The sequence below is a fragment of the Mesoplodon mirus genome (assembly GCF_964341445.2).
Source record: "Mesoplodon mirus genome assembly, chromosome: 3".
NCBI lineage: Eukaryota > Metazoa > Chordata > Mammalia > Artiodactyla > Ziphiidae > Mesoplodon > Mesoplodon mirus.
Window position 1 is genome coordinate 133929263 of NC_138978.1, and position 22010 is coordinate 133951272.

Below are 22010 nucleotides of genomic sequence, written 5' to 3' on the forward strand. Positions count from 1 at the left end.
GAATTTAAAGAAATTCTAGCTCTGTATGTGCAAAGGCTATCTTTTGTTTCCCACTTTTTTGTGAGTTTCACTAAAACTTCAAGAGGACCTAGGAGGTATCTATCACTTGTATTTTGTTAGGGGGTCATATTTGTCTCTCCACCATTTTTCCCAGGACTTTTAAAAGTTGTACCCTAAATGCAAAGAGAAAAAGAAAGCAAGACTCCGTATCATTTCAACTCACTGATTCTTTAAGCAGAAAAACTGAAATTCAGAAGAAAATTATTACAATTGAGAAAGTAAGTTTTAAGAATGGAATTGAATCACTAGGTAAGGGTTTTGCAGTTTTAAGCTTTTACCCATAGTGTTTTGTTGTATTTTATCTCATTTTTTCAGTTTTCACATATAATCATAAGATGTTGAAACTGTATAACATGATTTGATATATATACACATTGTGAAAGGATTCCCCTGAGTTAATCAACACATTCATCATCTCACATGTTTACTTTTTTTTTTTTTTTTGGTGTGAACATTTACATTCTACTTTCTTAGCAAATTTCAATTATACAATACAGTGTTAACTATAGTCACCACATTTTACCTTAGATCCTCAGACATTTTATAGGTTTTATAAAAACCTATATGAAAGTTTACCAAACTTTTATGAACCCTTCCCTATGGAAAGGGAACCCTTTCCCTGGTGACGACTGTTCTACACTTTGTTTCTATGAGTTCTACTTTTTTTTTGGATTTCACATATAAGTGATACCATGCAGTATTTGTCTTTCTCTGTCTGGTTTATTTCACTTAGCATAATGCCCTCCAGTTTCATCCTGAAAACAAAGTTTAAAGAAGACCTTTCGCTTCTTGTTGCAGCAAGTCAGATTCTAATTTGTGGCTCAGTGCATTTTTTTAATAGACAATTTTTTTAAAGCAGTTTTAGGTTCACAGAAAAATTGAGTGGAAATTACAGAGATTTTCCATATGCTCCTGCCCTCCCACACATGCATAGCTTCCCCCATTATCTACATCTCTCACCAGAGTGGTACATTTGTTAGAACTGATGAACCTACACATTGACACATAATAATCACACAAAGTCCACAGTTTACATTAGGGTTCACTCTTGGTGCTGTACATTCTGTGGGTTTGGACAAATGTATAATGACATGTGTCCACCATTATAGTATCATATGGAGTATTTTCAAGGCCCTGAAAATCCTCTGCGCCCTGCCTATTCAACCCTCCCTCCCACTGCATCCAAGTAATCACTGATTTTTAATTGCCTATCCACAGTTTTGCCTTTTCCAGAATGTCATATAGTTAGAATCATGCAGTGTGTAACCTTTTCAGATTGGCTTTTTTTACTTTGTAGTATGCATTTAAGGTTCCTCCATGTCTTTTCATGGATAGCTTATTTCTTTTTAGTGCTTTTAGTGCTTTTTGGTGCTGGATCATATGGCAAGAGTATGTTTAGTTTTGTAAGAAACTGCCAAACTGTCTTCCAAGGTGGCTGTACCCATTTTGCATTCCCACCAGCACTGAATGAGAGTTCCTATTGTTCTACATTCTTGCCAGCATTTGAAGTTGTCAGTGTTTTGGATTTTGGACATTCTAGTAGGTGTGTAATGATATCTCATTGTGATTTTAGTTTCCACTTCTCTAATGATGTAGAATGTGAAACATCTTTTCATATACTTATTGCCATCTGTATACCTTCTTTGGTGATGTGTCTGCTCAGATCTTTTGCCCATTTTTTAATCAGGTTGTTTGTTTTAGTGTTGAGTTTTAAGAGTTCTTTGTATATTTCAGATGACTGCCCTTTATCAGATATGTGTTTTGCAAATATTTTCTCCTAGTCTATGGCCTGTCTTCTTGTTCTCTTGACAGTGTCTTTTTCAGAGCAGAGTTTTTAATTTGAATGAAGTCCAGTTTATCAATGATTTCGCTCATGGAGTGGTATCTTAAAAGTCATTGCCAAACCCAATGTCATCTAGATTTTCTTCCAGGAGTTTTACAGCTTTGTATTTTATCTTTGGGTCTATGATCCATTTTGAGTTGTTTTCCTGTAACTGGTATAATGTCTGTGTCTAGATTGAGAGTTTTTATCAGGAATGGGTGCTGGATTTTGTCAAGTGCTTTTTCTGCATCTGTTGATGTGATCATGTGATTTCCTTCTTCTTTAGCCTTCCCTAACCCAGAGACCTCCCTTGTGACAACTTGGGGTCCTTGCTCTTATCACCATCCCCAGGCATCCACTAATCTACTTTCTATTTCTATAAACTTTTCTTTTCTGGGCATTTCCTACAAATGGGATTATTCAATATACAGTCTTTTGTGTCTGGCTGAGCAAAATGTTTTTGAGGTTTATCCATGCTGTAGAATGTATCTCTCTTAAAAATATATAACAGCTGTTTTATAGTTACTATATATTCATATACCCTTGCTATATATCAGTATAACTATTAATAAATATTTAACTAGGTAGAAAATAAGACTACACACTATTCAAACTCATCTGTCTATAAGAAAGCCATTTTGGATATTTATTACACATGGAACATGATGGCTGTTCTACAGATACTCACAGGCTATTGACAGTCAATTGACCAGTAAGAATGATTTTTAAAGTATAAAGTTTTACCAACAGAACTATATTTGGAAAATATAGCTACACCAATATTGATTTACTTTAATAGAATATAGCAATAAAAACAAAGGAACAAAACTGCTTCTAGGAGGACACATCATGTTCAGATTTGCATGAGTAACTTCAACGTCCTCCTGAAAATCTAATTAATTTTGTTGAACAAATGGAATACTTGACATCTGATATGTCTAAAAACCAGTTTAAAAGCTCCAAGGCTGCCATGGGTTTCAGGAAAACACCTGAAAGTCACAGAATGTTTATGTATATAAACAACTGTACTTACATATTATCCTCAAGTCTTTTCAAGGATTCCAAAACTAATGAATGAACACTGTCTGAGGAGCAGGATCCAAAGCAATTTAGGGCTGAAATATATCTAATTTTCATAAGCCAGTCATTATGTAGCTTCCTTTTAACACTGAGAATTACAAGAAAAGAAGGGGGTTATGTTAGACTCACAAACACATCATGTGGAGTTTCTATTTGGTATTTCACTTTTACTTTAACCAAATCGCAGCTCTGAGCTGTGGTAAAGCCTGCATGTGTAACACTATCCTATGCATTATACTTTCAATTGTTTAACTATATGATCGTCATCATATTTTAAATGAAAAAAATAAAAGTTTACCATCAGATTTTGAGCTATAGATTCATAATTAGAGGAATAATCTAGAAGAACCCCAGTCCAATATTGACATGATCATCCTTACCCTACTGAAAAAATCCTGATCATGCCAATGGAGAACTGTATTTTATATTGTTTTTTATCTTGTATGAGTCAACTCACTTTCATATTTCCCAGGAATACATTCAAAACTGAAGAACTAGGAAGTTTATAATCCCAGATTACTGGTAAAGCTGAGGCTAGGACAGCCTTCAAAGTCTTTGTCAAAGGCTTGCTCATCAGTACACAGGACATGTGAGGGAGAGGTTTAGCACTAGAGGCCAAAACTGCCATAAAATTCTTCTTTTCTTAACCTGGAAGAAACCATCTTCATGGTATTTTATTTACTCATATTTTATAGTGTATTTGTTTCCTCACCCACAAACACTTATTGAGCACTTATTGTATCCCAGGTACCAAGGACATAAAGATGATTAAGGTAAAATCCTTATCACCAAGTTCCTTAGATTGTAGTTGAGAAATAGACATATTTATAACTCAAGGCAGGAAAGTTCAACAGTATTGGATTAAACAGAGTGGGAGTCGGGAGAGATTCCTTTTTTTCCATGCCAGATTGTGTTAAATTTTGAACTCTGGATACTGGTTAGTTCTTTCTTTAATTTCTACAATGTTTTGCTTCAACACTCAGTTTATATATATATACACTTTAGTCTCAAATAATTTGTCATGTATATAATGATCAGCTGCATGATTAAATCATCTACAAAAGAACCAGTATGAATTAGCATTCATTTAACTGTACTTACATTCCTCAAATTCCTCAGATTCCCCCAATGTCATTTCTAACATATCTGTCTAATGGAAGCAGAGATGGAAAACAGGCTATGGAATTTTCTGACAGGTGACACTCATCTCAGTAAAGAGAAGATTCATGTCTCAGCATCTATTCTAAGAGCCTATCATAATTGGAATAAAGTGCTTGATAGTAAATAGAGCAGCACATCACATACTGGAAAACTCCCCCATCAGAGTCTAATACTTTGGTGGAACTAAGTAATACTGCTAATATATGAAGGATGGAAAATGAAGCCATATAATTATTGTGTCATTCTTAGGGTTCCAGCAATGGGCTAGTCTTAATTCTGTTGTAGCAATAGATGTAATGAGCTTTTAATTGCATATTCTATCTCTGGAATAAAATATTTGCTATATTAATAACAAAATATAATCCTGTATTTTTCAAAGTTATTTTCTTATTCTAAAAGGAAAATTTTGTTTGTACAAAATTTAGAAAGTAGAAAACCATAGAGAAGAAAAGAAAAATCACTTCTCTGAAGTTCCAAAAAGAATCATTGTTAACATTTTGGGAAATTCACATTCAATATTTTTCTTTCTAAGTAGAAATATGCAGACATACAAATGGACACATATACATACTAACACATATACATAAATAAAACTGGATTCAATGTACATAAAAAAATAAAAAGGTTTTTACTTAATATTAACATTTTCCATATTATTAAATATCTTTCAAAATATAATTTAATGGAGATGCATGGCATTCTCTAATATGGTTATACTATGATTTACTGAATGCCCTTAATGCCTTAAATATTTTTTAGGACTCTGACAAAAATGTAATTTATATATAAATGCATTACACTTGTATGGACATATTTATAAAATATGTAATTATATTTATAGAATTTATATTATATCACATGTTTATATAATACCTGAATTATTTATTTAAATGATTACTTATTAAAATTAATTATTCCCCTATTGTTGGACACTAGATATTTTATTATTAGAAATAATGCTGTGATAATCATACTTATATTTTTAAACACATGGAGATCACAGGTCTCAATGTATAAATGTTTATTAAGACACATGATGCATCTGCCCAAATTGCTTTCCAGATGCGATTCAACTCATACTTTCACCACCAGCAGTATGTGAGAATGCCCATCTCACAGCATCATACCCATTTTTAATCTGTTCTAATTTTATGTGAGAAGTTGTATATGATTATAAGTTGTATTTCTTTGATTAATAAAAAGGTTGTATTTAGTATAAAACTTGTATTTCTGCTAATAAAAGTAATATATGCCTTACTCTAAGAACTTCAAAAACACTACAATTATAAAGCAGACAATAGAAATCACCCATAACCTCATCAGTTGGAAACTGTTCTTAGCATTCTTGCCTGATGATCAGTTTGAAATGTTTATTGACTGCTGTGTGGGCATGTGTGTGAATTATCTGTTCATTGTCTTTGTCAGTTTTTATCTTGAGAAATTATTGTTTTTTAATTGAATTCTAAACCCTATTAAAGATTATTAACCCACTGTCTGTCATATTTGTTATATATATTTATCCCAGTTTGTTATTTACTTTCAAAATGTTATCTTTTGATGTGTATAGTCAAATCTATCAAACTTTTTCTTTGAATTCTGTATCCATTGCTTTTATGTTTAGAATCGTCTTCCATATTTAAATACTAGTGAACAGCCATGTATGTCTTTTATATTTTATTCATGATTTAATTTTTCACTGAACTCTTTAATTCATTCAAGTACCTATAGATTTTCATTGTCAGTAGCACTTAAAATAGGAATTTCAGTTGCTAATTTTCCTGTCTGTCTTCCCTATTATACTGGAAGTTCCTTGAGGTAAAAAACATTTCTTTTTCAGCTTTGTATTTAAAATCTCTACCATGGGGTCTGGCATATTATTTTCACTACATAAATACTTGAACAATGTCTATATTAAAACAATTGGCCTATTCCCATAATATCCTTACCTTTTAAAGTTCTTTGAGTCTAACACCTGATTTTGTAAATTTTTTTTGGATTTTGCCTTCTTGAGACCAAAGTCATCACTATTTACTGTGAATTTGTTCACAAAACCACCATCGTCCCCCAAGAGGATGTCATCCGGCAGAGCTGGTCAGGCAGAGACACTACACACACACAGAGGAGGCAATGATCCGTACGCTTTATGACAAAATAGTTTTCCTAGAAACAGAAGAACACTTTTAATAAGTTATTGTGTTGCTCTAAATATTAAATTTAAATATTACTCTTATTATTTGATAAGATTTTACTTTCTGATGTTTCTCATTTTAGGTATTCCCATTGTTAAAGGAACTTGAAAAAAACAAAGTTAACTAAGTAGAAGTTAACGAATTAACTTCTCACTGTGAGCCCAACATTGTGCTTTTGGGTGTTTTGTGGGGAAAAAGTGTGAGGTACCTGTCTCTAGCTCAATAAATAATGAGATTTTCTGATGTATTACTGTGAATATTCCTTTCTTGAATTTGTAAAGGCAATATTAACCGGAAGCATTAAAAAATTCAGGTGTTAAAAGACCACTGAAATAAAAATGAATGATAAATAGGAAAATCTAATATCAAAGTCCCAATTACTTTACGAGGAGAAAAATATCCTAACATCTACATTTATCCAGAAATATTCAGCAAGCATTTATCAAGCTGACTCTATACTATTGAACTGAATTCACTAAGCTATATGGCCATTGTTTTCCTGGAACTTAGTTTCTACCTAAGGAGAAGAAAAAAGTATTTAAAAATTTTTAAATTTGTTTTGTTTCCTATAGAATAAGTGAGACTTGAACATATTTAGAGTTTCATTCAGTCTTTCAACAAATATTTATAGAGCACCTACAACATGGCAAGAACCATTCTAGGCATGGGCTTATGGTGATGAACAAAAGTTTCTGACTTTGTGGAGCTACTGTCCTAGTCGGGGGAGACAGATGAATTAAACAGATAATTCCAGATAATGGGATGTGCACTTAAAATAATAAGCCAGAGAGCTGTGATAAAGAGTGACTTAAGAGGTCATTTTGGGTCCCATGGTCAGGGAAGGTGACCTTGGATCTGGGACCTGAATTGGTTGAGAGGAAGATTCAGAAGAGGTTGAAAAGAAGGATCCTAGGAGAAGAGATTAATGTCAAAAAAGATAGAAAGGGAAAAGGCTATGGAGTCTTGTCCTGGACAAGGCAGGAGGGGATGGGGGGTGTCAGATACAGGGAATGTCAGATATTTTGTCTTTAGAGAGAGGAAGGAAGAAAGAAAGGAAGTAGTGTTGTATTGTTAGTTAAAACTGTAGGTGGAGGGCTAGAATTTGAAAGAGTACAAGCCTTTCAGACTCAGTATTCTCAGAAACAGGAAGAAGTTCATCTGTCAAAAGGGAAAGGGCTTGAGAAGAATAATGGAATTCTGGAATACTTGCCAGGAGTGGAAAAGTGAGTTGGCAAGAATAAGAAAGAGATTGATATATGCCACTGAGTGCTCAGGTGAGTCTGCAGACCCTGAATTTGTAGTGATGCCAAATAGTGTGACTCTGAGTTTTTCTCTAGCAGTGCTTAGCCACTGCAAAGGAGCAAAGAAGGGCTATAGCATCTATCTGAGATTCAAGTTTTAAAGGACAGAGATTTAAGAGATGATCCATCCAGGGGGTAATGTGAGAAGGGAAAGAGGGAAGAAGCAGGGATACTGAAGAGTGGAAGAAGATGCTTTCAATGAACTGGAGGCTTCTATGAGATTGAAAAGCAAGAGTGAAAACAGGAGAGAACGGGAAGGAAAAGAAGTTGTAATCAAACTATACCATATGAGATAGTGACACATCACATAATAAAATACATTAAGCAAACAGCTGCCTTCTTTAAAATCATCCTGGTATCATTAGTTGGCCAATATTGTGGACAAGAATAGGAAGTTTACTATTTTACTGAGACTAGTATGGTACAGAGGAAGGTTAAATTATTTGTTAATCCTACATGTCCTTCAAAGTCAGCCTGCTTCCTGAGGGCGTTTTTTTAATAACCCCAATGCTTAGTGATCTCATCTCTCCCTGAGTACCTGTTCTTTCTTACTGTATAATTTGCTGTACCATTATATTATATATTATGTTTGTTTGTGAGAATCTTCAAGACTGAGTTTTGTTTGAGTGTAGGGAACATGTTCATTACTTCTATATGTCTACAGATGCTCAATAAATATTGTAAATTGGTTAAGTGGTAACATATCACTAACTGAGGGGACTAACATTAACATCTGCCCATTAGATTTTTTGCCAGTATTAGGCATTTGATTTTAATAGTTTTCTTGCCAAATGAAGCTGGACTGAAGAGAAAGGCTTTGAACTGGTTAACATGAGCATAACCAAAAAGATAATACGTGGATTCAGAGAAAGGTATAAAAGAAGAAAGGAACTAATCATTCCCTCTCAAAAACAAAACAAATTAAACATACACTAAATGGAAAGAGGGTTCCCTTTTAATTAAGACTCACAGAATATTGATGCTGGACTTGATTATCTTAGTTAAACCCCCTCATTTTATATATGAGGAAACTGATGTTCAATAGAGAAAGTGGGTTGCTCATTTCCTCCCAGTATGGAAAAGACAATCCAATTTCTTTGAGTATCTCTTGGCACAGTACCTGGCTGCTCCCTTGAGCTTTATAATCCCACACAATACTCCTTTCAGTAGTAGCAACAATTCGCTTCAGCTGAGAGAGGTAATCACAACCTGTAATCCCGGAGGTATCCTGATAGAAAAGCATAGGATTGGCATGTTGTGTTTTAGAGTATATTGTGTTTTGTTCTATCACACAATGGTGGCTACTAAAAGAGCAGATTGCTTACATTAAAAGCCCCATTTTGCCCCCTTATTTGAAGAGGAGCCACACAATGTCTCTTCTTCGATGTCCTGAGAAGAGGCTCCCATCATTTTCCCTTTCACCCTCAGCCTGAGTTTCTCAGCACCATCATCTGGAGAATGGCATAGCTAGTGCCTGGGGCAGCCCCATGGAAGCACACAGCCACTGACCAAGCAGTCATCTTTATGCATTGTTCTTTTACATGAGAACACTTCTGCACAGGCACTCAGTGAGGCTAGATTTAGGGCACTGATTAAGTGAGTTTTCTGGCCCTGTCCTCATGCTTAAATTTTTTAGCTGGAAAAAGACCTTGGTGGTCATCTGGTTAGTGATCAAGTTGAGGTCAGTGAGTCTGCCTTATGCTTTCCTAAAGTCACCAGATTGGCATGGCTAGGATCCGTAATATCTCTGACCACACACTACTTTATGAGAACAATGGCTCCCACTTGTGAGTGTCTCCTGTGCCAGAAACTGCTGCCTGTGTTTCAGGCATGCCCTTGAATCTTCTGTAAAACCCGTTAGGAATTTTAAGAAAGTTTAAGAAACGGAGGCTCAGAGACTCCTCTGCATGTCACCCTCAGTGCATTTCAGTGCATACAAGCAGGGTGAAAGTCAATCATTCTCCATCTCTCATAAAGCCACGGTGGGATTCTGAGAGCAATTCACCATAGCTTTACAATATCTGCCACAAGATTACTGTTCCAGTTAGCAATATGGATTAAATAAATTACAATATTGCACTCAAGTTTTTTATGCTGTTTCCAAGTTTAGAATAAAATGTTTTCAAATAATTTTCACTGGCTATTTCCTTGTTCTCACAACATGGGTTTTGTCTGTTTTTTACTTTCCTCAATAGTGAGCACTTAGAAAAACAGGCGAAGATTTTAAATTGAAGCTTCCAAGGAATAGTCACTTTCCAAGCAATTCTCTACAATCAAATTAACTCAGAAAGCAAGGTCTGTGTCCTCTTTGCTGTTGCTCAAGGTTTAGTTTGGATCCTAGTCAATAAAGATAAAGCTACAGTCTATGAAAACCCCTTATTTTCAGAGTGTATTCAAGCTCTTCATTGAGATTTTGATTAGTTATGGAGAAACCATCATCAATCAGTTTAACTTAATTAGGAACTTTTTAAAAGTACTTACTGTAACGTTGGTGCTGGTGTGAACTCTTATCTATAAGAAAAAGGAAGAGCATAATGATCCCCAGTGGGCACTACAATTAAAGATGAAAATGCCGTCTCTAGAGCAACACGGTATCTCCTTGGTTAATCTCACTTGTCATTTCTACCTTCTGTTAGTCTCCTTGTTCCTTCTGCCTCTGAAAAATCTAGCTATGTAAAATAATGCACTGTTTGCTTTGGGCCAGTTTATGCTTCTGTGGCTTGTCTTTAAGCCTGGTCACTATGCTCTTAGGCTTAAATTTTATTAGTTATTTGTTCCTTCTATTTGCACACTGCCTCACATTCTTTAGCTATTCAGAGCAACCTTTGATACCAAAAATTGGGACTGCAAAATAATACTAACAGCAATGGCAAGAACGGCAAACAGGTCAATAGGAAAATAGATTGATACAGAAAAAAAACTTTTCATTTGATTTATCTCTCAAGTTACTGAGATTTAAGAACATTCTATCCAGTGGGCTTTCTCTTTTATTCAATAAATATGTATTGAATGAATATCATATCCTAAGTACTATGCTGGTTGAGAATCATAGATTTATCCAAGCAGAGCTAGTATGGTTTCTGCTGCATCTGATACATAGGCATGATGCATAGACAAAACAAAAGAGAGGAAGGAAGGAAGAAAGGAGGGAGGAAGGAATCTAAGCTTTCAAATTACCTGGCTATTCTAAAGACTATTATCAATCCTTTCTGAGAAGCTGTTATTAGTAAATCCAACTGAGGAATCTTGACAATGCACTTAATCACATCCCGTCTTCTACTACCTGTCGATGGCACAACACTCATTTCAACTCCTAGCAGTAAAGATCCTAAAAGTCACTTGTTAGTTTTATTTAAAAAAAGAAAAAGGAAACAACCAACTTTTTGCTAGAAAGGCTTTAGTTACTTAAAAATTAAAGTGGAATAAAACCAAAAAATGAGCAACTATTGCTTTTTAATTATCCTTAGAGATAGTAATCTGATGTTATAGTGCTTTCCAACTAAACATGGTGCATGAATTCCCAGAGAAAATGTAAGATCATACCCCATCCCACCTCCATGTGCACATTTCAGAGAATGAGTTTTCCAAATGTCTTTTAGAATCATTTCTATTTTAAGATCTTCACATCTCAGGAGTTCTCTCTTTGAACTATCACCAAGTGATTTACACAGAATAAAAACCTAATACTACCTCAGGCTTTCCAGTACAAAAGAATGAAACTACATTAATACTGTTATTAAGGCTTTTTTTTTTTTTTTTTTTTTTTTTTTTACTTCATGCATTTTGAAAAAACCACTTTCAAGTTTCTTTGCCTATGTGCTGAATGATAAAGCCACACATATTGGACCTCTTCCCAGGATGATTTAAATCAAGTTTTTATAATTGTAAACTCTTAGAGAGGAAAAGCAAGTGAACAAATCTCATACTCCAGTATTATCTCTCTAATTCATGCATTCTCAATAGAGAAATTATCGCTCCCAAGGGGGTACAAATTGGTTCTTGGGCGGGGGTAGGGGGTGGCGGTGGTGTGTGAATGAGTTTTACTCTCTGTGTCAAAAGCTCAGATATACATACAGTACATAGGCAGATACACAGTATATCTGAGGTATTAAAATGTCTGGGGGTCAACGGGAAGGAGGTTGAGGGGATTTGGGATGAGATTAGAAAAGAAGGTCCAAAAGACTCCTTGGAGGGGTCAATAATGAAAAAACAGGCACAGAATATTATCTTATTCCAAGCCACCATCATTCTCTCTGCTTCAACTCCTTCCCCACTATAGACCACTTTTATCACAGAAACCAGAACATTTGAAGGGTAACTCAGGCCAGGCCTCTCTCCTCTCTGCAGCCTTCTCACAGCTTTCTGTCTCACTCAGAAGTCTTTAGCATGTCCACAAGTCCTTGGACATCTGTGCCCATGCCACTGTTGCCTCTCTAACCTCATCTTCTACTATTGTCTCCCTACCACTCCACTCCAGCATGAAGTGTGTGGTTTGCTCTCATATCTCCTTCAGGTTTTCCCCAACTACCCTATTTAAAATCTCTCCAAACCAGCTTCTTCCCGCACTCCTGTTTTATTTTTCTCCACAGCCTGCTTACTTTATTATTTTTTCTGTAGCACTTAATTTACTTGTTTGATTTTTTTATTGTCTATCTCTCCCCATTAGAATGTAGACTCCATGACGTCAGGGATCTATGATTGTTTGTTCATTGCTGTGTCCCCAGCACTTAGAAAGTTACTTGGCCCACAAAGTAGACCTTAACAATTATTTGCTGAGCGAATAAACAAGTTACAGAACCCAACTGCTATCTATAAAGATGCTTTCGAAGTTCTAATTTAGGATGCCAGCAACATGTCTCCCTTACTCACTGGCCACTCTTCACTCAGTGATGACAGAAGCAGGGATAGCTCCCTTGCTTCTGTTCTTTGATGATAGTTCCCATGGAGGGGCCCAGAGGTTAGGCTCTGGTGAGGCCTATGGTTGGGCTAAGGAAGGGTCAAAAACAAGGGTGGGTTTTGCTCACAAAGGACCGGGGTCTTTTTTTTTTTTTCTTTTAAGGAACACCAGATTTGACCTAGACTATGCCCTTTATCTCAGAATTTGCTATGAATCCCTGGAGGACGGGGCAGATTCCAGGGTTTGCCTTTCCTCACCTTGGACTTCTCCCTCCCTGTAGGGAAGAAAGGAAAGAAAACCCAAGTTGTCAATAGTGGAGAGGGAAATGAGTTCCTGGGGTCCAGTTTCAAATTTTAAAACAAATGACATATGTAAACTGGAGACCTCTTAACCTGGGGTAACACTCCTCTGTGATTGGCCCAAATTCACAGTTTTAGAGGTGTAGGGTTAAACCTCCATAAGATAATTAAGGGTGAGAACATGGGAAAGAGTTCTAATAAGTGAAAACTTGAAAATTCAATTTTAAGAATATTTATTCTTAAAAATGTGATCCATTTGGTACCAAAGCATGCATTATTGAGGTCACATTGTGGGTTGAGAGCTTTAACTTGAGATCTGAACCTCTTTAGGAAAGTGGGAATTTCCCTCCCTAACATTCCTTACTTAATGTCTTTCAGAGCAATTATATTTCCAACTCAACTGCAAGTTTCTTCTGATATTACATTCGAAACTGTCACTCCCCTTTCTTGTTATAAAGTATTGATCAAGTAAATAAGATGAAAAATGGTTTAATTGAAATGTTATATTCCCAATATTTATTTTTGAGAAAATATTAAAACCCACATTAATCTGTTAGGGAAATTTAAATTATCACCTGAAATTACAACTCATTGTTTTCTAGAAACGAGGAAAACCAAATTTTCTTCATCCATTTGGGAAGTAAGAGAATCTTCTTCGGAGAAGTATCCAAAGATCTAAAATCTCAAACAACACATATAAACATGCACAATATCTCAGAAATGGCTGTAAAGTAAGAGATTTAATGTTGATTGAATTTGAAGTCTTAATTTGGATTAACAATCAATAGCTTGATTTATAAATATCAAGTGGTTCTGATATAAATATCAGAAGGCAGTTTAACGTATTCAACATACCGCATGCTGCTGGTGCATGATTTTTGAGCAGTTATTGATTTTTCTTTCCAATAGATAAACTGATGTACTGGGCTGGTGTCCTCGCTCAGACTGATAGTTTAATTAGGAGCTGGCACTTGCTTGGAAATCAAATCAACCTCCATCAGACAGGGTCTCAGCTGAGAATCCTGACAATGAATTTGGCCACTCTCAAATAACTATTCCTACCCATTTTCCGTAAATCTTCCTGAACAAGATCTTTCATTCCTTTTTAGGGAGAATTTTGGAATTTTACTGTTCCAAATCCTATCCTCCAGGTGTTGCATGAAAATTGATTACTATGAAAGGATATCTTGAAGTAAAAAAGTGCATTTTATTTGTGAATAAATTGTCAGATTATGTAATTCCAAGGAATTTGAAAAATAAGATAGCTGTTTTTCAGTTGTCTATGAATAAGCAGAAATAAAGTTCTTAGAAGTTAATGACACACTGTATTTCTTGTAAACTTGAGACTAATTGGTGCTTGGTAGTGAATAAACAGAATGAGCTTCTGAAATTCAAGTGTGCATGTGAACCACTGGGATCCTACTAAAGTGCAGTTCTGACTCGTAGGCCTGAGAGTGTGCATTTCTAAGAAGCTCCCCATGAGGGACCACACTTTCCATATAAAGGACCTAGTGACTAAATGAGTCAATTGAAGATAAATCAAAACCAACTGTATATCAGTTTGTTTTAATAACATTTGTCTATTTTGATGCTAGATGATGGCTTAGCATTATGTGTTAACATGTTCTTTCATCAGTTGGTTTACAAATGTTACTACTTCCTCCTTTACATTCTCCCCCATCCAAACCTAACAACATAAACCAGGTGCCTTAATAATTTCCTACAGTTAGATTTCATTCTTTGGGAAGATCAAGATTATCAAAGACTCTCTTGTATTTTCCATTTTTCTTCCCACCAGTAAAAGCAGTATTCAATTAAAAGCTTAAGTAATTTATTATCTTCTCAGAAATTGCTGCTAATTTTCCATGAGTACAGAACCTCTGCATTTAGTATCTAATTACCTCTGAAGGACTGAGAAAAGAGAAAGCAGAGAGCTTTCAATAGACCTCTGTTGGAACGGACAGGGATCTGTTGTCCCTGCAACTTCCTGTCATCACTCATTGATGCATTACCCAGTTAATAGAGGTGCATTGATCTGCAACTTAGCCCTTGTTGGGGCCCAGAGTAGGCCAACCCAAAATGTGCGCCAATGGCATATTGATTATTATGAATTAAAGTTACTTAAGAAACAGCCAACACAAGAAGGACACTCTGATCCTCCTGTCTCCCTGAAAGCAAGAAATAAAGCTTTTGTGTGAAAGGTACACTCCCTTTCACTTTCACATGAAAGGATGTACCAGCCTGCATCTAGAGGTAGAAGGGACACCCTTACTGCCAAAGAGAGAGAATTTGTGCCAAGAAGGGAGAAGCCTATATAAACAAAACTTGCTATTTCTTTAATTTACTACCCCAAGCCCAAACTCTGTTATATTCTTTACTAATGGGCACCCCACACCTAAATTTCTTTGTCCTCTCAAGTCCTCACAAATTTATTGTTTCTTTGTCTAAAAAGTACAAAAAGCTGCCTGCTTTGGCCACGTCTTAGATCCTATTTCTGTGGGACATCCATGTGCATAAATTAAAATTTGGGTTTTTTTTCTCATGTTAATCTGTCTTGTGTCAATTTTATTGTTAATCCAGTCACAAGAACTCAAGAGGAGTAGGGGGGAAATTTCCCCCCTCCAACATTCTGTACCATTTAAAAAATAATGTTATTGAAATATAGTTGATTTACAATGTTGTGTTAATTTCTGCTGTACAGCAAAATGACTCAGTTATACATATGTATTCTTTTTCATATTCTTTTCCATTCTGGTTTATCACAGAATATTGAATATAGTTCCCTGATATTCTGTATCATTTGAACCCACAATATGGCCTTATGGCAAGAGCATGCACTGTGGAATCAGACAGTCCAGTGTTTGAGTTCAGGCTCTCCAACTGACTGGTGCTTAGAACTTGGATAAATACATTTAACTCCTTAAGTCTCAATTTTCTCATCAGCAGAATAAAAGGTCAAACTTCTGAGGGCTTTTTTTAATGGTGGTTAAATGATGTAACATGTGTAGAGCATTTCGCACTGTGTCTGGAATATAATAATTGTTTTTAAAATATTAGCTATAATTATCATTAGAAAGCCTAGATTAAGAAAGCCTCATGGAAGAGAGGAAAAAAATCATAAATTATATCAAGACCATAACCACTAATGAGAAAATTAGGCTCTCTCTGGAGATAGTGCTTTAAAACTGTCAGTCCACTTGGGAATGGAAACGTTTCTTCTAAAAGAAAAAGACTAGTCAGATGGGTACTGCAGTAAATTGATGTGTGTGGAATCTCACTGGGAAAGATTTATATGACTCCTCAGCCAGTCAGAACTAAGAGGGAAATTCAGCCTCTTGCCCTTCCTCATTTATCAGGTCCCTGCAGCCTTCACTTCCTTTCTTACTCAGTTTAGAATCTGTGGTCTGTCACTTCAATTCCACATTTCCACAACCCTCCATCCTTTTCTACCACTGCATTGGCCTGGCAGGAAACCCAACTCCTAGCTGGGTGCAAGGAAGCCAACTGCTTGTGCTCCTTGCACCCCAATTACTGTGGCTGATCACCCACAGAAAAAGTCTCCCAGCCCTATGGATGGGGCTATGAATCATTCATGAGCTCCAGCCTCCTGGGGCTTCAGTGCCGCCCAGCCATCATCCCATGCTTCCCTGGGTGATCTTGTATTACATTGTCCACAAAAGCAATGTCAAACCTTCTCCAGTCTTACCAAACATGTGCTCATTGTTACTCTTAGCAGCTGGCTTCATTTCCTACTTCAGATGATAGTAGAAGTCTCCAGACAAGAGCTTTCTTAGCATTTCCTGCCACCCTCTTCAAAAATTAACCTGGTTTTGGATTCCTTCTTTCTTCTCTTCTCCCTTTTAAAGGAAGATGTGTTTCTCCTTTCCTAGACTCATCCCTCCACGTATTCTTTGCAACTCATCCCCTTTCATCTTCAGAGCTTGGCTCTTTTTTTCCCTCAGTATCTTCTATCTCTCCCTTTCTACTGCCTTGTTTTCAGCATGCTGGAATCTCTCCCATCTTAAAAACAAAAATACAGGGGCTTCCCTGGTGGCGCAGTGGTTGAGAATCTGCCTGCTAATGCAGGGGACACGGGTTCGAGCCCTGGTCTGGGGGGGATCCCACATGCCGCGGAGCAACTAGGCCTGTGAGCCACAACTACTGAGCCTGTGCGTCTGGAGCCTGTGCTCCGCAACAAGAGAGGCCACAATAGTGAGAGGCCTGCGCACCGCGATGAAGAGTGGCCCCCACTTGCCACAACTAGAGAAAGCCCTTGCACAGAAACAAAGACCCAACACAGCAAAAATAAATAAATAAATAAATTAATTAATAAACTCCTACCCCAAACATCTTCTTAAAAAAAAAAATACAGCAAACCTTCCAAAGGTAATTATAATTATAGATCATAGTCCTTAGTCCTTTTCTTGCTTTTCTCTTCTCCAGCTTCCTACTCCCAATATTGCAACCTCCTTCCATTGCTGTTAAGTTTGGATTCCTCTTGTAGCTACATTTTGCTTTTTGCTGGTTGTAACAACAGACACACTCTTTCTGATCTTTGAGATCCAGCCTCCCCTCTGTATTAGTTTCCTATTGATGTGGAAGCAAATTACTACAAACAAAGTGTGTTAAAACAACACTCATGTATTAGCTCATAGTTCCACGGGTTAGAAGTCCAACATGGGTCTCACATGGCAAAATCAAAATGTCAATAGAGATGCATTCTTTACTGAAGGCTTGGGGTAGAGTCTGCTTCTAAGCTCATTCATGTGTTTGGCCCGAGGTCCTCATTTCCTTGCTGGCTGTCAGATGGGGCTGCCCTTACCTTTTAGAGGCCTCTCTTCAGTCCTACTACATGGGCCCCTGCATCTCAGCACAAGCAATGGTACTTAAATTCTCCACATTTCGAATCTTCTTCTGCCTTCTTCTCTTTTTAAGGACTTATGTGATTACATTGGGCCCACCCAGATAATCCAGGACAATCTCCTTATCTTAAGGTAATTAATTAGTCATCTTAATTGCATCTGCAAAGTCCCTTCACAGTAGTACCTAAATTACTTTGATATTTGATTGGATAACCTGGGGACAGGAATCTTGGGGCGGGTAGCTGAGGTGGGGGACACCTTTTTTGCATTCTGCCTATCACATCCTCCTTTTATAAATGCATTTCAGTACAGTAAGTTATTTGTGCAAAATACAACAAAAACACCAATATTAGCAGCCAATTTAACCTCAGATAATAGTGTGAGAGCATTTTCAGATAATAATGCGAAATGACAAAGGGAATTAATATTTCTGTGTTAGTGTCCTCTTTGCAAGTTCAAAACTGTCCACTGGGCAGCTTTGCTACCTTCCCAGATGGCACATCAGCCGTGCAATCTGTCATACATGTGGTTTACAGTCACATCTATGATAGGTGGCATCCTGTACAACATCTGCTCTTATGGAAATCATACATTTTGCTATTTTTAAGCTTATAGCGACACAATACTACAATGCTTACCATAAACAATTTCCAAAGAACACTAAAAACATCAAATTACTAAAATTTATTGAGGACAAATTTAAGAGACTTTATACCAGATAAACTCCTTCTGAAGAGACAGCTAAAGTTATTACATTTTGAAAGGAAATGTTTCAAGTAATGTTTTTAAAGAGGAGACAATATCTCCTTTCTTGTGATGAGCTATAGCCTCATGGATCTCAAATTTCTCTTTCAGCAGTTTAAATTTCAGTCTAGTAATTGTGACAAGCTTAGAGTATTTTATGACTATTAATGATGCTTTAGAGTATTAATTTTCTTTTAACTCTGTTATTTAAAGGGCTTGCTCCATGCATTAAGTAATCCATCTTTTTAGCTACACTTTTTTTTTTTTTTAAGGATTACATAAGGAACACATGTTCAATGTAGAATATTTGGAGAAAATAAAAAGCAGAGGAAAATAAAAATCAGTAGGCAACTCATTTTTTAACCTATCTTGGAGCATTCTTTTCACATTTTTGAAGTCAGCAAATAGTTTCAGATTTATAGTAGTTCATTTTAAATTCACTTTGGGGGAACACAGTTATAGGCATCCCAGATGGTGCTATATGGCTCTTCTGTGAATCAACTGGGTGTGCTCCTGGAAGGAACATGTTTATGAATTGCCCACTAGAAATTTAGACTGACACACTATTGTAGGATAAGAAGATTGTATCAATACCAGAATCTTCTACTGACTGGCTTTACAAATTTAAGACAATCACATTTCTTTAGATCTCTTTACATCTAATTTCTCTCACTATAAATTAAAGGGGCAGGTTCAGATGATACTTTAGTTGAGTTCTAAGGTTTCATTATTCTATAAATATCAGTTTTTTCAAGTACATTTGCATCTAAAACCTAGGAAAAGAAAGTATACCTTTTTGTGTCATTGCTACAACAAGGAGATTTATATCCACAATCAGGTTTGTATGTTTGTGCCAGACTTCAAAAGAATAAACCTAGTTTGTATTACCTGATAAGATTGACTGGCTTGGGGAGGGTGGGAGGGAGGGAGACGCAGGAGGGAAGGGATGTGGGAACAGATGTATATGTATGACTGATTCACTTTGTTATAAAGCAGAAACTAATTTTTTTTAAAAAGTAAAAAAAATAAAAAAGATTGACTGGCTGATAAAAAAGACTAATTTCATTTCCTACCGAAATGAAATTAGTCTTCCAGCATTGAATTTCCATTTTATGGATGACAGATCTGAAGCCCAAAAAGGCTAGGTCACATGGCTTGAAATAGAAATGCCTCTTAGGAGCAGTGGCACAGATAGTTTGTGAGGAAAATGACAGAAAAATAAAAAAAGAGACTTCCTGCACCATTTTTTCAAAGTTATTCTTCATATAAATACAGTGTGCCAGAGGCTGGTCACAAATTTTTCTAAAACTTGCATATAATTTATAGGAACCCAAGGGATGTAACAGGATAATGTAATTTGCAATTGCTATATAGAGAGGGAGAAAATCTCAACTCCAAGACTGAAACCAATTTTTTTGTGTGGCTTTAGACAAGTCAGTTAACCTTTCTGTGCTTCATTTTCTTCCTCTTTATTATTGCAATAATATTATCCTCCATAATCTACATCATGGGGCTGTTGTGAAGATTAAATGAGAACATGCATGGTAGGTTTCTGAAAAAAAAGTAAGTTGATCATTATGTTCTAGCTGAAAAGGGAAAGAGATGGAGAAAAAGAAGGAATGGGTGAGGGGGAGACTGAGGCTCAATTTCCTCATCTACACAATGAAAAGTCTGAATTTAGTTTTTTTTGTTGTTGTTTTTGTTTTTTGGGGGGGTTTTGTTTTGTTTTTTTGCAAGGACAAGAAAGTGCTTTATTTATTTACAATAACAACAAAAATTTGTAACATAATTATCTTTCCTCGAAACAGATATCCATACAAAATACACAGAGGCCAAATTTTCAGCTGATGTAGAATTCATGTAAAAATGAACTATACTGTGTCTCATTTGTTGTCATTATGGGACATTTTTAGAGCATTGATTTCCTGAATCTAAGTGTGTAATATAATATAAACAGACTTATGTAACTTCCTGAAAGACATAAATTATTGATATTGACATGAATTATTTGTTATACACTCATTTTTGCATTCTTAGTGGTCTGAAACTATTGCATTAGAAATTCAAGCACACAAACCACGGAAGGAAGGAAGGAAGGAAGGAAGGAAGGAAGGAAGGAAGGAAGGAAGGAAGGGAGGGAGGGAGGGAGGGAGTAAAAAAGGAAGGGAGAAAGAAAGAAGAGAAAAAGGGAAAAAAAACCTCATAAGCTCAGCAATCAGAATTCATTCTCTTTGACATATGGAACTTGTACCCCAGTAACCCCTTTTCATGTCTATCATGACCTAATTTAGATGTTTTCATATATATTTTGCTTTCATATTTTCTCTTTCGATGTCATAATCAAGTACAGATCTAAGTAAAAGACATACTTTTACTTTTCATTTCTTGCAAAAAAGAACATGCTTCAGAAACATACTCCACAGTAGAATCTTCATGCTCGTCTACAGGTGTCCAAGGCTTTGTTATTGCTCACCAGAAGTTTGTTAGAGTTTTTCAGTTAACATAAGCAGCCTAAAATATTTATAAGAATTATCAAAAATACAAGGTTGTATTGAAATTCAATTACTGGTGTGCTGGGCTATGTATTATTTAGCTGTATTAATTCCAAAAATCAGTTTTATTGTAATTCTATTAATTTTTTTCTTCCAGTTTTAGAGATATAATTGATATACAGCACTGTATAAGTTTAAGGTGTACAGCATAATGATTTGACTTACATGCATCATGGAATTATGACCTAAATACGTTTAGTGAGCATCCATCATCTCATGGATATAAAATTAAAGTAGAAAAAATATTTTTCCTTGTGACAAGAACTCTTAGGGTTTACTCTCTTAACAACTTTCATATGTAACCTACAGCAGTGTTAATTATATTTATCGTGTTGTACATTACATCCCTAATACTTCTTCATCTTATAACTGGAAGTTTGTATCCTTTGACCACTTTCAGCCAATTCTCCCTACTCCCACCCCGCACCTCAGTAAACACAAATCTGATATCTTTTTCTATGAGTTCTGTTTTTTTTTTTTTTTGAAGTATAAATGGCCTACAACACTATGTTAGTTCCTGGTACACAACATAGAAATTCAGTGTTTCTACACATTTCAAAACAATAACCGTGATAATCTATTTGTCATCTGCCACCATACAAGGATATTATATAATTATGACTATATTCCCCACACTGTATAATTCATACCTGTGGTTCACTTATTTCATAACTGGAATTTTGTATCTCTTCATCTCCCTCACCTATTTCTCACCTCCCCTCACAGCCTCCCCTCTGGAAACCACATGTTTTTTCTCTGTATCTATTATTCAGTTTCTATTTAGTTATATTTGTTCATTTGTTGAGTTTTTTCATTCCGCATATAAGTGAAATTGTACAGTATTTGTCCTTCTCTATCCTGAAGAATGTTCCATGTACACTTGAAAAGAATGTGTATCTTATGTAAAATAGATAAGCAATGAGGACCTACTGTATAGCACAGGGAACTATATTCAATATCTTCTAATAACCTAAAATGGAAAAGAATCTGAAAGAATATATATATATATATATATATATGTGAATCACTTTGCTGTACACCTG

General features: G+C 35.8%; 1 protein-coding gene across 1 annotated transcript in view; it reads right to left on the reverse strand.

The window, feature by feature from the left end:
* The window catches only part of WDR64 (WD repeat domain 64), a gene marked incomplete at both ends in the record, with an annotated part of 73612 nt that overhangs the window by 36754 nt on the left and 14848 nt on the right, over positions 1-22010 (reverse strand). The window contains 9 exon segments of the mRNA XM_082612223.1: positions 2916-3050; positions 6070-6205; positions 6208-6283; positions 8734-8841; positions 10095-10124; positions 10791-10799; positions 10802-10896; positions 13385-13397; positions 13401-13484. Coding sequence (XP_082468349.1) covers positions 2916-3050; positions 6070-6205; positions 6208-6283; positions 8734-8841; positions 10095-10124; positions 10791-10799; positions 10802-10896; positions 13385-13397; positions 13401-13484 — 686 coding nt within the window.